A 19560-nucleotide genomic window follows, 5' to 3' on the forward strand; every position below is an offset into this window, starting at 1 on the left:
GACTCAATGCAAGAAGCATTCTACAAGACGATTCATCTAACGATCTACAGAAAATTCTTGCAGTCTCCGTCTTGGCATGACACGAAACACAATTGGGGGGCATAGAAGCAGAAAAAGAAACAGAGCTGCGGAGAGGAGTGTAAAAGAAGGAGAGAGAGACAGAGAGAGAGGGCATGCGGCTTAATCTCCATCTAAACGCAATGGAGCCGTAATAACAACAGAAAACAAATAAAAATACAAACTCATATAGTCACATACACACACACACACACATGTACACGAACATATTGCCGTAGTCGTAGTTTACGTTTTGCCACTTCATTTTATACGCTTTGCGTTCTTTTTTCAAGTTTACTTTTTGACTCATCTTTGTCGACTGCTTTGTTGTTGTTGTTACGCTTGTGGTGGCTATTTTTAGTGTTGTTGTTGTTGTTGTTGCTGGTGTTGTTGAAACGGAATCGTTGGAAAAATTGTCATTTTGTGTGTGCTTTTTGTGCAGCCAGCAGCAGCAGCAGAGGCAGCGACTGACTGTCCGACTGACTGACTGACGTAGTGACTACCCAACCGAATGACCGTCGGGTTTCTCTATGAGAATGACACTCCAGCGGGTCATACGTGTATACATATGTATGTGTGTGTGTTGTTGTTCTGCTGATTAGCTCCCTTGGGGACAATTGCACTATGGGGTAAATATTCATTTGTTGCGAAACGTGTCATAATAGCAATTGATGGATATTGGCGAATTTTAAAATTTACACAATGTGAAAGTATTCTTGAAGCTGATTTGTTGGACTAAACTTTTATTTGTTTAAAGATTTCCTTTGTTCGCTTATGGAACAAGTTTTCCATACGCTTTTTTTTTTAATTGTAAATGCTATTTTCAAGTTACAATATTTTGAAACATAGAAAAATATGCTTTATGAGCATAACAACATTAGTAATGCATGTTTAATAAAAAATTGGGCAGTATAAAACTTAATAGTTTGCGAAAAATGCACATTTATTCCATAGTGCTTCATTTGCAGCTAGCCACAAGGCAACAAGGCCACGCGGCCATATGGCCATATGGTTATAGGGCCACAACTGTGTCCTCTGTCCTCTATGATTCTATTGCCAGGTTTACGATTAAATGTGTACACAGTATGCACACACACACACACATGCAGTGTCTTGTCTATTTTTTTATTGCTTATTCTCCCTGTGAAACCGCATGACCGCAAATATGAGCAGAGTATTGGGGACAACAAAGAAATAAATACTCTCATGTTTATGCTTAGCTCTCCACTGAAAATAGAACACGATAAGAGCATTCGCAAGTTGGCTTAACTCAAGCACTGCGACTTTGATAAGTCAAGCGACAGTTGGACTCACTTGATCACGGCCATTATCCCATTGCCCCTCGGCAAAAGCAAAAGGGCAGTTGTCTTACAATTTTGTGACCAACTCTAATTTGGCCATTACCTACGTTGATTAGCTCGTAAAATGTGTTTGTTAGTCGAGTGTCAGCCAAGGAAAGGGACAAGACGCAGACACAGACGCAGACACACTTTTCAGGTCATTTAATTCAAAAGTCATATGCTGGGACGTAATTGAATCCCAAATCAGCAGCAGCAGCAGCAGAATTTGGGCGCAGCGAGAACGACAAGAAATAGAAGAAGTGGATGTGGTTGTGGCAACACTGGACGTTGGCAACTTTGAGCCCATGAGCAGCTCTGCATAATTTAATTAAAATATGAGGCTGTCAGCCCAAGGAGAAATCAAGTTTCATTATGACCCACACAAATGTTTTAATGCTTTCCTGCGGTTGACCCGACAGCAGCTGCAAATATGTATAACAGAAAAACAGGTTGCGAGTGCTCACACTGGAGTAAATACCCTAAGCAAAGAGGAGTCTGGGGAATGGACGAAATGCTTGGACACTTTGTGACACTTAACGCGACCTTCTTCAAAGTATTTTTTGTTGAATTATATTATGAACTCTTTGATGACTTTTTATTAGCTTTCACTCGCCTTTTTCTTCAAGGACTTTTAAACATTTGAACAGCACTTTATGAGCTACCAATACAATAAAGTTTATTTCTTTTAAAGCGTATCTGTTAAGCTGTGGAGAAATAGTTTGTCAGGCTTGCAGAAAAAATACTAGACAAATAATGGCCATAAAGTAGTTTGGTGTAAATTTACATTTTATATTAAAACTCCAGCCAAAAAGAGCAAATGCAGAAGGGATGAAGCACAGACGAGGTCACAGCTGTGTGGATGTCAGAGCTCTTCTCTGGCTAAATGAGATTTTAAGCACTCGCAGCAAGAACGCAACAACGCAACAACCATTCACACACTCGGGGCACCACAAAAATCAAGGCACGAGGCAACATGTGGCTGCGGTTTTCCGCTTTCCACTTTCCACTTTCCGCTTTCCCAACCAACAACCAAAAACCAGGCACAGCTCGGATGTTGTGTCTTTCGCGAGTGGCCCATTGCGGCTTGGCGCATACTCTACTTTTTATCTTGGCACCTTTTGCTAATTAGTATAGTTGTGGTTTCGTCTGGAGGAAAGGGGGAACGGGACGGGACTGGCAGTGTCATTGGTTTATTGAGGCCATTATGAATTGCCTGAATGCATGCAGCAGCAGCAGCAGCAGCAGCAGCAAGAACAGGAACAGCGATAGTTTGTTGACATGTTGCCATCGTTTGTGCTGGTCGCTGTCATTGACACGGCCAAAAGCAACAAGGATAACAACAACAACAACAACAAGCCATTGACAATGTCTGCTGTTTGCTTTTTCATTTTTGCAGCCACGAAATGAATAAAGCACGAAAAAGTGGCATTCAAGCCAAGCGATGGCCGAACAAGCTGATAAAGTTAAGTGCAGCCATGTCACTCGCTAGTGTGTGTGTGTGTTACATAGTGTGTGTGTGTTACATAGCATGTGTGTGTATGTGTGTGTGACGGGCACAAGCGACAAAGCACACGATTAAATTACAAAATGTCAATAACGATAACGAATGAAATTGATTGAAACGAGCAGCGACCACAATGGCCCTGCCTCTCACTCTCAGTCTCCCTCTTCCTCTCTCTCTCTCTCTCTCTCTCCCCTTCTTCCTCTTTCTATACCCTTTCCCTAGTGCTTCCCCCTGTCATCGTTTCCCCTCCGCTCTGGCCATGTCTCCATTGACGGGCTTCGTGTGATAAATTATGTGTGTGGTTCTCTGCCATTGTGCGGTATTGCTGTGAGTGTGAGTGCAAATGCGAGTGTGTGTGTGTGTGTATGTGGGAGTGTGTGACACCTTACAGATAGATCGCCACACAATGGCATGTCAATTAAAATGCATGATGTTGAAATCATTCGCAATTAATTCATAATTAAAACGCGACACATTATCAAAAGTGTGCAATGGGCATTTACATAAATAGCGTATGAATATTCATGAGTGTAGAGTGAATGGCCCAAAAGGGAGGACAGCGAGGCAGACAGAGAAACAGAGAGAGCGAGAGACTGCGAACTGAGCTGGGGATCAAGTCGAGTCCTGGCAGGCAGACGTCGCTTTTAATTGATGCCGCTTAATCGCTGAATTTATCGGGCATCTCGCGGCATTACGCATACGCACAGTGTGCGCTCGTTTGTACATCGCTCGTTGCTGCTCATAACTTGCAACTGGCAACTTTCAACTTTCAACTCTGCCACACACACACACACAGACACACACCTCGAGCTGTCATTTGACATGCAAAGCTCGTTTGTTTCTCAGTTTCGTTGTTCCTCAGAGTTTGTTTGTTTGTTTGTCTTGCTCAACCGCACTTTTCCGAATGCCCTGCAGCCATATTTTCGGGCATGTTGCACAGCAGCCATCGCATCCCATTTTTTGGGGAGGGGTCAACTTAAGACCACCCTCTCTCCATGCCACTCCCTGCCCTGACATCCTTGGCCACAGGGCTGGTAACAGGGAAATGCACTTAAAAGCATTTAGTTGTAGCGACAAAATTTGCAACATTGAAATGTGGTTGGTGGTTTGAGGCTTTGTTGGCCAACTGCCTCATGCACTTGCTGCCCGCTACCCCCTCCCTCGCTTCCACACTCTGCCACCATTTGGCCGCTGCAGCAGCCCTTTGAAATTAATGTGCGTGCATAAACAAGCAGCCTGAATGGGGGGCAAAAGGTCTTAAGTTTTGCAACATTGCCCCGCTTCATAAATGAGGTCTCAGTCTCAGAAACAGTTTCAGTTTCCGCCTTCGTTGCCGTCTCCGTCTCCGTCTCTTTCGGCTCTGTCATTGGCCTTTGGTTATAGCCCTGGCTAGTGTCGTTTGCTGTTCTACCTAAATTAGCGCCATAAAGTATGCAACAAGCTTTTGCCAGCGCTTTTAATTTGTTTCCTCGCAGTGGCATCAAATATTCATTTGAGCTGCGCTCCCTGACTGAGGGCCTATCAGAGTTCAAGACGGCACACACACACACACAGTTTTCTCCTGCTTTTCCCAGCATCCGCTTTGCCAAGTGTCCGGCGGGCAAAAGTTTTATTCAGCTAATTTGCGTGCGGCAACTAAAACATTTTCCTTGTAGGCTGTGGCATAAGTGGGAGGTAAGGGAGGTAAGGGAGAGAGGTTGCTCTTTGTTTAAAACTAAATTCCCATTCAACTGTCATTTGCGGCGCAATGGCGGTGACATTCATTAGAGCCCCAGATCGAGTGAGGCGCTTTTCAAATTACAGTGGCGGCATAAATTATGCGAATCCCTGGTACCCCAAAAACTTTGGCAGCGTTTTGAATGTTAATTCCTAGTGTTTGTTGTTCCTGTCGCTAAAGACTTCCTAGGCTGACTCTGACTGACACGTAATTAAAAGTGCGATATGAAATCTGAAATGTGGAAAACCTTGTGCCACAAACTCGTAGCTGACAGTGTGTCAAAATGTTTACCGCTCTGCGTTGATGATGTTTTGCTGAGTCGGACGGAAGCTGTTCGATGATCTTGATTGGCTAGAGAGGCTCGTAAAATTAAATAAACGGAAACCAAATTCACTATCAAATTCAATTTGACAATTTGTCTTTGGACTTTATCACTACCGCTTCCCTTTTTTCCCAATTTCCTCCGACCCCTCTTCGCCATTTGTGTTTTGTTTCTTTTCAGTTCTTTTATTATGCAAAGGGAGCAGCAAACTGTTTATGTCGCTTGCCATCATAAAAAGCGGTCTTGGAACCTCTTTCACGGAGAGTAGGAGGGAGATGGAAAAAGGAGGACTGAGGCTGAACTGGTGAAAATCACATTTTGTTTGTAAATCAGCAATTTACGCCGGCAAACCAAACGATGTCGCTTCATCCGATGACGACGACGACGACGACGATGAGTCGGCACACACTTTTAAACGCTCAATAAGATTGGAAAATTGATGGCGGTGAAGCTCATTGGTTGCCTGCTTGGTTGCCTTCTGGTAGGGTTCTGTTCTGTTCTGTTGTGTTCAGCTCCAGCTCCAGCTCCAGCTCAATCTCCTCTGCTCTACTTGGCGCGCATCGCATCGCAGCGTATCGGCCTCACTGGTAAGTAAATCCCTCATTTTCAGTGAAAATAAAAATTGCCCCAGCGTAACGCAAAATAAACACATTTAAGTTGCAAATTGAATTTTGCATAATCCCGGAGCAGGAGCTGCTTTTGCTGGGCTGCCTCTTAGTACCTCTGACTCTCCCCCTCGTCTCTCTCCAGCATCCCTGCGACTGTCCGTCAGCTCATCTGTCCCCTCGACCCGTTGTCTGACGGCTTTCGAGTACTCGTTTTTTCTTTTTTTTTTTTTGTGAGACGCGTCGCAGCGCGTCGTGGAAATGGTCGCGCATGAGACGGAATTTCTGATTAGTTGCCATGGATCCGAGAGCGCACCCGGACAGATCTCTCCCCCCTCTCTCCCCCTCACTCTACCCCGCTAGCCCGCTTGCTTACTTCGCTTTGACTTTAGCGGAATTCTATTTATTTTCAAAATTTCTTTTGGGACAAATTTCGCACTCACACATGCACTCACGCCTACGCAGACCCCTTCCCACACACCCACACACACACATACTTGAGAGTATATGTAAATAACGACACACTCACACACACGCAGCGTGTGGCAGCCGTGTGATCCTGGGGATTTACAAAGTAGCTGCTGTTCGCCGCGTAATTGAATTTACTTTATATTTGCTGATTAGAAAAAAAAGAGAACGTTGATTGGATTTTGTCAGTTTGTTTTTCTTCTCATTTTGTTGCTACATATTTACATATGTCTAACTTAAGCAGACGTCTTCAACCGGCAGTCGAGTCTGCGTTTGCGTCTGCAATCATAGTTGCAGCTGAGATAACTTCATGTAGATAATGCAATTTAACGAGCTGCCAATGAATTCAAACTGAATAAACATTTTTGATACCGCGTGGAGAAGCGACAAGTTAATGGACTGACCTCAAATTTGAATTAAATGCAAAAGAGCGTTGACCAACTTGATTCGCGATTCGTGATTACAAATGCAATATCAGAGATATACATGTGTTCATTCATTTATGGTGGTCATCAAGCCACAGGCCACTCGAAGCCTAATTAAAAAATACAAATCAAATGCAAATGCCAAATACCTGTGGCCGAATTGAACAAAAATTATGCTAGTTGACAGCGTTGTTTATGTTAGCCATGTTGCTGATGGTGTTTGCTGTGTTGTGTTTTTGTGGCTGAACGAATGTTTTTCAATTATTACGACAAACGCAGCGAAATATTGTGAATGATAACAAACCGCACACAGCTCGATGAGGCTTGACTTGATACTTGTCCCATCACCGAGTATGTGTGTGTATTTTGTGTGTGTAGTTGTGCGCATAATTAAACTAACAAACACTGCAATCATTGAATGATGATGGTCTGCTTTTGATGGGCACTTGCCTAACGATAATGAGTACCACATTCTATCTCCCTCTTTCTGTCTCTGTCTCTCTGTCTCTCTGTTTACGTTTGCGTTTTTGTGGCATTTTAATTAATAAATGCACTCACTCCATTCTGGGTGCATTGTGGCTCAAATTGCCAACCGAAACCTTTTTCGACATTAGCTGCAATTCAGGCTCTATCAATAGACTTCTAATTAACTCGGCTGTACACAGAGTTCTCCATGCCCTTCTCTCATAACTTTTTACATGTTTAATCAATTCAAGAGCTGCGAGTAGTTGCCTCTCTCTCTACTCGTAGTTTATTGGGGCGTCATGTGCTTGAGCTCAGTTTGTTTGGCGAATAGTTTTGCGAAACGCAACAGCTCTCAAAGCACTGCAAAATCAAGTTTCTCTCGTAATTATTTCAGCATTAAGCCATGAGTGGCAGTTGCAATTGCAACAACAAAGTTTGTTATCATATTTTCGCCCCATTCTAGCATTCGCAACATTCTCAGTAAATGCTCCTTCTCGTCTTTAAGTGCTCTCGAGTCGACTTATTAAAACTGCGACTGCTCCTCATAAACAAAAGAAAAAGAAAATTCACTGCTGAGCGCTTTGTGTGCGGCTTTTCTTCGACTTTAGTGTATTCGTATTTTTTTGTGTGTGCGTTTTTAGAAATAAATAAGTACTGTGTATTTGTTGTGGGGAAAAGTGGCAAATTAAAAGCATTTTCGTGCTTAAACAAAAGGCCATTCAATGGCCATTCCCTTATTCGTCTGATTGCCCAAATGCGGCTTATGTTCGGCATGCTTTCAACTCATAATGTGCCATTCCCTCCCCCCCCCCCCCTCCCCCTCTTAACCACCCACTCACTTAATGTTTTCAGCTACAGTTACTTAGTCCCAGCCTGACCGACTTAACAGCAGCTAAAGCCAGAGAAGAGAATAGAATGCAAGATACCCATCACTGCCGCATTATTTACATACTCATCGTAATATTTGCCCTCGAGTCTGCTTTTGTGGCCGCCGCCTTTTGTGCATTTCCTCAGCGTTCGGAGCGTTCGGAGCGGGAGCGAAATACTAAACCTTTTATGGGCCCACACTCAACGACATTTGGCGGCGTTCAAACAAAGCGTTTAAAATATTCATAGAATTGCTTTAATAACGCCAAATGAGCAAGCTACTGACTCAGTCAGTCAGTCTATGCGAAAAATGCCACACAAGACAGGACGAGGCCCAGGCCGACGGCAAGTCGTTCAGTCAGCTATCAAATTGACTCTATCCATTGATGGGCAACAAGAAGAAGAAGCAGAAGAAGGGGATGGTTTGGGGTTGGCGGCGCACAGGTTATGCGGCAAAAAGCAATTTTTATTTGCCTAGCTAGCGGGGAGAGCAGGGGAAGCATGGGAAGCATGGGAAGCAGAGAAGTGAAACAGGAGCATCAACTGGCTGAGCAATGGTCTCGTCCCGTTGACTGATTGGCGCAGACGGCGCAATGGAGAAGGACAAATACTGGCGACAACAGAAGAGAAGCTGTGTGTATGGCACTGTGTCCATCTCAAGATGCGGCGCCACCTCATGGTGGCCACCACAGTTGGCAAACTTGGTATGCAAATCAGTTCACAAGGGAGCGAAGGAGGGTGCGCCAAGGCAACGACATCAGCGCGATGTCGGAGGCGATGACGACAGTCAAGCAGGAAGTTGATTAAATGACAAAATAAATAGAAAGTGAAGGATAATGTCAACATTCTAAGTGGTTTTCTTTTAAAAAGCTTAACTGACAATGAACCGCAGGGCAGCCATCGACCAGCGAGCATACTGAGGAGCAACCGTCGACTGTCGACCGCCGACAGCGACCACGGTATCCAGTTGAATAAATTATTTTTGCGACTGCCGCCGGCCCGAAGACGAGACTCGATGAGTGTTTTCCCCCCCTGCAGGCATTTGGCCTCTTTCCCTCCCGCCCACTCGATTGTCCGCCCTCTCTCTCGGCTCTCATCTGCTTGGCAGGCTGACAGGAAATTGACTTTGATAGTGCATGAAATTTGATGATATCGCAGCGTGCAAAAATCATTTAACGTTCTTGATTTTAATTCACGTTCCGGTTGACCCTGAAAGCAGGAGAGAGAAGTGGAGTGGGAATAAGCGAAAATCTTTTGCGTTTCATTACGCTGAGACTTGGATAAGCACTTGACTATTTGGCGCAGTTCCTAATTGGTTTTCAACCGAAAACTGAGAAGACTGTTGAAATACTGTCCAAAGACAGGCCTGACGACATCGGGAGATGCATCATTAGGCAGTTGGCTTCTCGCCAGCTGATTCTCCCTACTCGACTGAGGTTACAGTCTGACCTGAGAATTATCAACCAATAGCTGATAACGAGCTTGTAGTTGAGCATCTTAGTTGTTGATGCCGCCTCAGTCGCTTGTGAGTTTTTTACTCGATAGGAACGCGACTGCTCGACAGTAAAATGAATTCATATTTGATCTTTGCGGTGTTGCTGATCTCAATGAAAAGTGCAGTTCGTACGTAGTTCGATTAAATAGAGTTTGCTAGTAGGTAACTAAACTTCTTTAATACACCACCGTAGCTGCCTCAATCTCTACCACTAACGGACCTACAGAGGAAACCAGCACTGAATTCAGTTCCCGCCTGTATGTGAAGCTAAAGAATGGAATCAGCGAAGGTGACGTGCCTACTAACCTGGCTCGGAAAATGCTTTTGGATATGCGAAAATTCAATCTGATTGGCGAAATAGTGCGGGCGAAATTCTCTAACTCTGGGCTACTTGTTGAAATGGGCTCGGCTTTACAGGCCAATGAAGTGGCCTCGGCTTCGGATCCCAGTTGTGAAACTTGTGCATACACGATCTCGGTGACTAAAGAAAACTTTTTCCCAGTCGATAACGGTGTGGAAATTTCGTACCGACAAAGCTGAAAACTAGTTCATTCAGACAGAGCTATAAATAATACTAGAAAGTTACTTTAAAGATTTTAAACTTGTAGAAAAATATATGTTTCAATTATTTACTCTCTCTTATCTCAATAAATTATGTGCACATAATCATTGCCTCACTCTGTTCGAGTCGGTTTGGAATAGATTAAGCGAGTAATACAGAGAGTACGTTGACCAGCAAATCATTATCGGCTGATTACAATAGATAGTTGCTTGTGAAAGTGAATACATAAATAAGTTCAAGAGATTCTAATTCATAATAGATTAGAATAAGTATCAAACTATTTTGCTCATACTCCATGAGACATTCTTGAGTTCATTTGGCTGCGCTATTCATATTCTAATCAGTAAAGAGAAACAACGACCGCTTCCTGACATTAGGAGATTAAAGTTAATACAAATGCCTAGTATGATAATCGGATTTTGAAGCAGATGTGCAGTATGTTGCGGGATGCAGACGCAGATTATTGTGCCCATTTTTGTCTTACCTAAACGTGAGTGAAGCAAGGAAGGGAGAAGGGCGGAGACATAAGGAAGGGGGAAGCCAGTTTGATGCTTGTCAAACAAATGATAAGCTCCTGTCGCGCTTGAAGCTTCAAGCCGCAAACTAAAGTGCCGCAACGAAAGCGGTTTATGTAACTGCTGTTGTTGTTGTTGTTGCTTCTGCTGATGTCGCTGCTAGTTTTGGTGGCGATGGCGGTGGCGATGGCGGTGTTGATGGAGGTTGCAGTTAGTTGGCAAGTTGTTGGCCCTGTGGGCGGCTCTGGGGCTTAAGACTAATCCGCATATGGAAAATTATATAATATGAATGGGGAATGGAGAATGGAGGAAGAGAATGTGTGTCGTCAGGGTGCTCAGGGTGTGTATATGCTCTATGTGAGTGTGTCACTGTGTGAGTGAAGTGGATCGACTTTGGATGGCACTGAGCGAAGGCTGACAAAGCAATTTTCACAGTGACACATTTACCCATACTCAGGAGTGAGTGAACTCACTCTAACTAACCCACAAATGAACACATATGTACGTACATCAAGCTAAGTACATTGACTGTGCACACTTGCATATATAAATATATATACGAACAAATATTAATGTGCCAGCGAATGTGCACTTTGCTTTTTCGAGTGCAATTTATTTGCAACATGCATACAAATATGAGTGAGAATGTGACTGCGAATTCGACTGTGAATACGAAAATGAATACGAATAAATATAAATATAAATATGAACATAAATAATAAAAGCTTATTAGTGTAGATTTTAATTCGTTTTTATTAAAATGCACACAGGTACCACGGAGTGACGACTCTCTGATTCTGACTCTGACTCTGCGTTCCGGTTTGTTTTGGTTGAGATGGAATGTGTTTGGCTGGCCAAACAGGATGCGAGGCAGTGAAGTGCGGAAGACGTGCTTACATCACTGCACAATTTTTACATTAACGTAAAATGTAAAGTGCTTCATACGAGCGAAAGCACGCGCAGAGAGCAAAAAGAAGATAGAGCAAGGGAAAGGGAAGAATGCATTCCCCGCTTTTCATACGCCTCGTGTGCCGTCGTGGGAAATTAAAATAAAACGCAAACAGATGCACGCACTCACACAAACACACACTGAGATTGTGGTAGTGATAACCACTATAACAACAACAATGAGAGAACTACATACATACATATCGCATATGGCGAAATGCAATTTTTGACTTTTTGCGGCATGTCCAAAATGGGCAATAAAAAGGCGAAAGTTTGGCACTCGACTCGACTCGTCGAGTAAAACCAACTGAATTGCGGTCTGATGAATATTTTTTGTACTCCTGACATTACTTTATTTCATTTTATTTCATTTCCTTTTCCTTTTAACTGGCAACAACGTGTAAAGTGCCATTTGTGCATCTTTTTTTGTTGCCCGTTTAACGATTTATGTTTTTATTAAACACAGAACTATATATGTGTAAATATATATGTGTGTGTACACATATACTATACATAATCGATCTTTTGTCTTTTGGCCCCAAATTACCAAAGAGAACAATCAGCTTTGCGAAGGAATGTGGAAATTTCTCGCTAAGTGTAGCATGAAATAAGTGCGCGATATATTCATAAATTATGCGCTTTTCATTGCCAATTAGAAAATCCTGATTGCCGCACACACACACACACACAAACACATACAAGCGTTGCTCGCTTGCAGTCGTTGTCGACAAAAGGAAAACGTCGCACGGCAGCCACAAGGCAACCCCAAATGAAGCCAATTAGTTGACGTAATGGTAACGACGACGCTGAGGACGAGTGCCGTGAAATGAGATGAGTAGAGCGGGGAAGAGAGAGAAAGAGAAGGAGAGCGAGAGGAGACGACAGTTTTTGAACTGTGCCTGCAAAATGAAACATTTGAAGCGGGGCAACTGGGAGCTAGAAGCTGGAAGCTGCGTCATGGTGACGTCTACCTGGCAGCGTGAACGTCGAGCGTTGAATGGGCGGTGGCTTCGAGTGGCTAATTAATACGCCCCGTTGCACCAAAGAGTGACACAACTAGCCACCCAACTCACAGCTTCCAGCTCTCAGTCTGTAATGAGCGTTCAGAGTTAATTGGCGTGTAAGAAAGGTAAAAGGCGCTGGATGTCGCCGAGGCAAAGTCGGCTCTGACTGTGTTCCACATAGTCGAGGCCACGAAGCAGGGGCACAAATTTAACAAAATTTTATGCTTTTCAAAGGCATTAATTAGAAGTAATTGCCGCTGCCTAATGAGCTTGTTTGCTAGCGTCGACTACTCGAACGTTGAACATGCGAAATTTTGGGGAAAATATCAAAGAATAAAGAAAGCGAACCTTCATCATTTGGTATAGTTTATAACCCGTCAATGGTGCGAGACATCGATGTCTACTGTCAATTGACTGGGGGCTGTGGCAATCAACTCATATTTCATGGCATGCTCGACTGTCATTAGGGGCAGCGAGAAATTGAAACGCGAAAAACAATCAAAAGTTTTACGAAAATGAAGCCAATCGAAGGCAAATGGTGAAACGCAACTCGTAATATCGAACGGCGAAAAACTTGTGAATATATTTTTATGCCCAGCTCTCGAGGCACGCCTCGCAAACTCAACTTCTCCCCTTCCGCCTTCCTCTTGCTCGTTCTCCTTCTCTTACAACTACAGACGACCCCAAACACGCTCAGCTCGAACGCTTCTAGCTGCCTTTGTTTTTATGCGATTTCAATCAATGGCCCAACAACAATGGCAACAACATTGCAACAATTTCTAACGGCGCCGCCTCAAATGACGCGCGAAATGAAATGAAAATTTCTTACCCTTTTGCCCTCCCCCCCTCAGCTCCTTTTTCCCTTCTCGTAGCTCCTAAACTCGTTCTATAGATCGAGTAGAGGGTAACACTTGAATGTTGTTTGTGTTTGTGTTTCTGATTGTGTTTTGGTTGCTTTTGCCGGCTTTTGCCATATTGAACTCTGACACGCAACACGCAAAGAAGGATTTACTACGTGCATATCGATGTCGAATGAAATGAAATATGCCAACTTTGATGATGTGTCATAGCGCGCGATTGAAATGCTAGCCGATTACCGATAGCTTAGGGAACACCACATCAGCAAGAACTGCCATCGTTTGCCATTTGATTCATTAAAATGTTTCGACGACTCGACCTGAGACACATTATTATGTTGAGGAACTGCAACTGGAAATGGAACTGGGGCAATGCTGCTTTGCTGCTTTATATTTTTTCTCGTCTGAGCTGTGGAGGCAACAAAAGGTAAACTCGCATTGAGTTCCGTTTCCCCAGGCAACAAATCGGTTTAAATGCCATATTAAATGGACCTTCATGTATGCGTAATGTGAAGGAAGAAGTTGCTGCGCTCCCCTCTTCCTCTGCATATGGCAAACGTCAAAAGCAGCTTACGATATCATCAGCATCAGCATCAGCATCAGCATCAACATCATCAGTATCTGCATCAGCACCGACATCAAGAGTATCGTTAGCAGCAAGTCGATTTCTTTCTTTCCACTAACGAGAACAAAAGTTGCGCTAACAAATTGGCCCCAAAGTCAACGAGCAACGATTGAAGCAGCTTTGAAGTAACGGAAACAACAGCTCTCAACACAATGAGGAAGAAATTGGGTGGCAAGCAGGTGTGTTTTGCTGGGGTGCAAAGGATAATAATGCTGCTGGCTTTTCATTATGCAGAAATTAACATTTTATTGCTGTTTTCATGTCAACGAAGCGGCAACGTCCAAAATGGCCGCAATTTAATTTTCATTTTCAATGTTTTCGCGCGCCCATCAACCATCTCCCATCCCCCCTCCCCATTCACTTCCACAATGACCTTTAGGGGAAGCGGAAAGTTGTTTTGGTCATTTATTTCAGGCCACAGCGGATTTGTTTAGCTGCCTTTGCGACTGCTTTTGACGTGGTCGTAATTACAAATTTCGTAACATTTTTGAGCTGGTCCTGTCAAGTTGACGTTAGTAGGACGTCGCCTGAGGCTCAGCGACTCCTTAAAATGTGGGAATAAAAAATAAGCGAAAATGTTTTGCATTTGATGTTTGGCTCCGGGCGGCAGCGAGGCCTTGAATGAGTGAGTATTCGTACTCGTAGTTGTACTCGCTCATCATATACTCAAATAGAGACTGGCTCACATAAATAGCGGTTATCGCGAATGGTCTAAGCCATAAGCCATAAGCCGTAACCCACTTCGCATCCAATCGAGTGGCTGGTTCCCACTGCTCTCCAGTCGTGCAGCACATACAAATGCGGCGCATTTATTTTAATCCTCCACCCAACCAGCCAGGCAGCTACAGCTACAGCTACAGCTACAGTCGCAGAGTCAGAATCAGAGCACGGGGCGTATTAGTAATCGGCATTGGCATTCGTATGAGCTACTCGCCAGAAGCGCTTCGAGAGTTGGGTTGGTAGGGGCCAACAAAGTTGCGGATTCATAACTCTTTCATTTGGCCATATCTGCACATTTTTTCTTCTTTTTTTGCCTCCTCATTCCCCCCTTTGTCGTTGTAGTCGTAAAAAGCGCGCTGAGATTGGCATTTGGCTGGCTTTCGTTGCCAATATTCTGGTTTTCATTTCGCCAGCCCCTGTGCACCTTGCTGGGATCCCTCTACTAGCTTCCAGCATCGAACTAGAGCCGTGGTCGGTCGTGCCTTGCCAAGGCATTCATCAAATTCAAGTCATGTTATCGTAGAAAATGAAACAAATTTTTGCAATTTGATTGCTTTTCGTATTGATGCAGAGTCACAATCGGAGAGCACCAGCATCTGGAGCAGCGAGAGCAGCAGCAAGAGGTGAGGTGTTCTCCCGATAACTTGCCAATGTACTCCGCCATGTGTGCATAATATGTGCGTCTAGCAGATGAAGTGGGCTTCCATGGCACGGACTTGGATTTTGTATTTAATATGCATGCCTATAGAAGAAGATGGAAGATGAGCATCCTTGTCCTCGCTTTGCCCTTCGCGATGCGATGCGATTCTGCCAGAGTTATGAACTTGTGTGTATGCGAAATTTTTCATATTTTTTACGTGCCTAAAAATCAAATGTGGCGCCGCATAAGGTGTGTGTGTGTGTGTCAGTATGTGTGTGCAACAACAGTCACACCCACAACTCCTCCACTCGATGTGACTCGAGTTGTAAACACGTGTTCCTTCATTATTCTTCGGGATGGCTGGTTATCTGAGTCTGTGCAGCTTTCTCTGGCTTGATGCTTGCCATATTTTCAGTTGGCCTTTTTTTCACTTCATCTTTTTCCGCAACGTTGCCTGTTTTACATGCGAGTACAATTCGGAGAAGCAGAGCATGGAGGATGGAGGATGGAGGCTCAGCACCTATTATTGCCTCGAGACTGTTGCCCGCTCACATTTGCAGCTCAAGTTGCTTTTGTTGTTTATTTCAAAAGTTAATTTTGTACTTTATCATAACAACAACAACAACGACGAGAGGAGCAACCACGAGTGAAAACAAGAACAACAACAACAACAAGAGCGGGCTACCATCGTATGGGAAATGAAACTTTTCAGCGGAAACGGATGCTGTACACGTTGCGCCCAGCAGGCGGCAATCGTCAGGCAGAAGGCAGAAGGCGAACCAACTTTCACCGCGTCGGGTGGCGTGTGAATAAAGTGAAACAAATGGAAAAACCAGCCACGCCCACAGTGTCCAACACCCACAGACACACACACACACACAGAGTTGAACATGCAAATCTGCCCCGCTTTGGTTCGTTGCCTCGTCTGGTTTTCTTTGGCAACAATTGCATTGCGGCAAACAATATTTTTGTTATCTTTTGCAATACACGCCTCGGGGGCGCAGCGATGTGGCATGGGATTGGCCGCAGTCGCAGTCGCAGTCGTAGTATAGTTTACAGTGGCGTTTCCGTGCCATTTTTATTGTTAGCGCAGCCAAGTGTTCAATGCACAACTTTTAGCGCTATTGTTAAAAGAATTAAAAGCATGAGACAACAGAAATGAAACAAAAGCCAGCAATGATAACAACAGCCAGCAGTTTGCAAGGCACCGCCTCTCTGCCTGCCTTTCCACCTCCTTTCCTTCCCATTGCTTGTTGGACTCTTTGGGCTGCTGCAGCGCAGGAAACGGAAAAGCTGCCATGCACCGACTCTCTGGTTAGTCGACATGTGAGAGAAATGTGCCGTGACGTGGCAAATGTAATGGAAAATGCTCGCAGGAATCGCCGTCGTCGTCGCAATGTGCAAACGAAAGTCGTTCATCGGCCACCGTCCCTGCTCCTCCCTCCCTTCTTCCCTTTTGATGCCCCTCAACATTTGCCTCAATTGCAGGCTCTTATTTTTATGCAGCGTGTCAATGTGTGACGCCGTGTCGAAGCGCCAACAAAAACTGGCACAACGTATATACAGAGTTACATATACAATTGCTCTGCTCTATGTGTGTGTTACGTATACGCATAGTAGTCATTGTGCATTGTATGTTTATTCCCCATGACCACGACTATGATTTCTGGCTCACAGAAACACAAACTGCGACTGTGGCAGTCAGTGCCAAGTGCGTAATTTCCGCACTGTTTTTTTTCTGCATACTCTACCACAAAAACTTCGATATTTTCACTACAAAATATGTGTGTCAGTGGAATATTAATTAAAACACTATCTTTATTAATAATGAAATTATTATGGCTAGGTTATAGGCGTATCTTAAGTTTCGTAATGATGAATTATTCATAAATTATTCTGATTCACCATAATAAAAGAACAATTACTTCAAGGGGAAGAGTAAACAGACTTCGTATTGCAAAAATCTTGTTATTTTCTTTATTTTTTGTGCGCTAGTTGCCTGCTGGCTGCTGTTGCTATTCCTCGCACTACAACGAAATAGCCTCTACGCTAACAAGCAACGTTTATTGCCATAAAAGTTTACGACAAAAACTCATTTCCGTCACCAAGGCAATAAATGTACATTTGCAACACAACAAAAGCGAGATGGAAATGGAGACGGAGACGGAGATGGGGAGCAGGGTCCATCTATCTCTCTTCCCCGCTGCCTAGATCGATTTTACTATGGATCTGGCTTAGGCAGGGAATTCTTGGGCCCACTAAGACGACGACATGTCGCCACAACATTGGGGAAAAGTCACTTCCGCAACGGAAATCCAGCACTCAGCCTGAACGGAAGCAAGCATTTGTTGGATGCGTTAGCGATTTGCTATGCAAATTGCGGATCGGCGAAAGTGGGTACAAAAAATAATAATAATAATGATAATTTTGTTGACACCGAGCTCAAGTGCCAGAAAGCGCATATTGGGCTGAAGTGAAGTAAGAAAAAAAGTGGAAACAAGTGGGAAGCAATTTAATTATGTAGATGGTCTGGCCGACTATCACAGGAGGTCTTCTCATCGTGGCTGGAATTACCTCTTCGGTGGAAGCAGGCAGAAGCAGCAGCCATTGCTCATTAGTGTCAATCTATTTAGCATAAATTTCAATTAAAGCAATATCCTGCAGCAGGCATGAGACAGCATAGCCAGCAAGGAAGCTGCGAGGCTGCTGCCAAACCGACTTAGCTCACTTTCTTAGAATAATAGAGCGGAAAAAGAAACAACGTCTGGCTGCAAAATTATGGGGCTCACTGTCGACACTGGCTCATATTTCAGGTCGTCGCTCGCGCTCGCTGAGCTAAACTCATTAAAATGCAAAATGAGAGGAAAATATATTGAAGAATGCCAAGAGCAAAGACGTTGCCCCAAGTTACCCACCTCCTAGCTACCTACCTTACTACGTTTTTCTATTAATATGAGAATATACACTTAGTCACACTGGGCTACATTGAAAATGCCTCAAGCTAATGGCAAACGCTGTTCTGACCAATCTCTGGACAGAGAGCAGCTTACCCGAAAAAAATTCAGATTAATCCTGACAACCAAATGTACTCCTGGAAGACACAAGACAGCAGACAGAAGGCAGAAAGCAGGACTTGGACAGGAGCCTTGCTCCGCCATGTTTGGCAGCATGAAATAATAAAAATAAGCATAAGCTTTTCGACCGCTCCCCGTTATGAGGCAAGCTGCAATATTTCCGCACAGCTTATGTGCCACCACAAACACACAAGCACACGCACACACACAGTCACACATACGCAACTTGCCGCATAGCAAATCCCGGCAGCATCCAGCGTCGAGCAACTAGCAACTACAACTGGCAACTGGCAGCGCTTAGCAACTGACATTTTTGTAAATACGAATATGTGTGCGTGTGTGTACATCCCGGATTCCAGAGTGTGTGTGTGTGTGTGTGTGTGTATGCCAGGGCTGAATGCGGAAGGAAACAGTTAATACTTCTGTCTGTTATGCGCTTACTTCCTGTCTCCATTAAAAGTCATTCTTTTGGATAATCCTTTTGGCAACATTATGGCAAGTATTAAAAAGTTTTTTGCACCAACTGGTAGAGCATCAGCATCAGCATTAGACTAGCCAGCCAAACTCTTTCCCTCTCTTCCTCTCCCCCTTCCCAAGCACCGTCTGTGACCACCCTTTAGACCGCGCTCTTATTACCTAGCAAAACTTTTGCAGATTCTTTTGCTGTTGCGGGTTGGATTTGGAATTGTTGTTTGTGTGTTTGTTGTTGTTCCTCGCTCGCCTGGGTTGTCTTTGTCTGTCCCCCCCTCCCTGTTCGTGGCACTCTTTTTCATACATGGAACATGTTTGTTGCATGGGGGCTTTGCGTCTGCCTGATGATAACCATAAATATTTTGTGTGTAATAGAAAATGTTTTGCAAGTGCTTTGTTCTGCCATTTTTTGTTGTTGTTGTACACGTTTCTGGTTTGTGTTTTTCGCCACTTTGTTTAGTGGTTTACTTTTGGAAATCTTAAAGCGAATGCTGTCGTATCGTTCGGTATCGTTAACAGCATTTATCACAATCAACATTCGCTAGCCCACCTGCCACTTTCTGTTTATTTTTGGCCTATGGAAATGAATATAAACGGTCGTTTTGCTTTGCATGTCGTCTCCTGACTCGTCTCTCTCTCTCTTCTTCTTGCCTCCATCAGCTACCTGTTGTTGGCGTCTGTCGACAAATTATTCAAATTTCGACTGCACTGCGCCCGAAAGGTTGACTTCAGGACAAAACGTGTTTGGCATCAATAAAATACTTTAGGCCAAAACCGACAACCAAAACAGGGCCAAAGGCTAAAATGACACCAGCGGCCATATTGTTATTGACGCGTGCGTATGTGTGTGTGTCAGTCTACACACGCACACCATTAAAA

At 44.0% G+C, this 19560-nt stretch overlaps 2 protein-coding genes across 2 annotated transcripts in view; one reads left to right on the forward strand and one right to left on the reverse strand.

Annotated features, from left to right (window-relative positions):
* The window catches only part of LOC117565950 (uncharacterized), a 48300-nt gene that overhangs the window by 19209 nt on the left and 9531 nt on the right, over positions 1-19560 (reverse strand). The gene's annotated exons all lie outside the window — the stretch shown is intronic.
* LOC117565955 (uncharacterized) lies at positions 9297-9931 on the forward strand. Its single transcript, XM_034245344.2, has 2 exons — positions 9297-9393; positions 9459-9931. Exons 1-2 carry the CDS (start codon positions 9339-9341, stop codon positions 9803-9805), a joined length of 402 nt encoding a protein of 133 aa, XP_034101235.1. The 5' UTR covers positions 9297-9338; the 3' UTR covers positions 9806-9931.

Source organism: Drosophila albomicans, chromosome 2L, assembly GCF_009650485.2.
Source record: "Drosophila albomicans strain 15112-1751.03 chromosome 2L, ASM965048v2, whole genome shotgun sequence".
In the NCBI taxonomy this organism is placed as follows: domain Eukaryota; kingdom Metazoa; phylum Arthropoda; class Insecta; order Diptera; family Drosophilidae; genus Drosophila; species Drosophila albomicans.

Bases quoted from the DNA above. Each gene is read 5' to 3' on its own strand.
- LOC117565955 (XM_034245344.2), top strand. From the start codon at position 9,339: ATGAATTCATATTTGATCTTTGCGGTGTTGCTGATCTCAATGAAAAGT. The intron at 9,394-9,458 runs GTACGTAGTTCG...ACACCACCGTAG, and splicing joins CTCAATGAAAAGTGCAGTTC to CTGCCTCAATCTCTACCACT.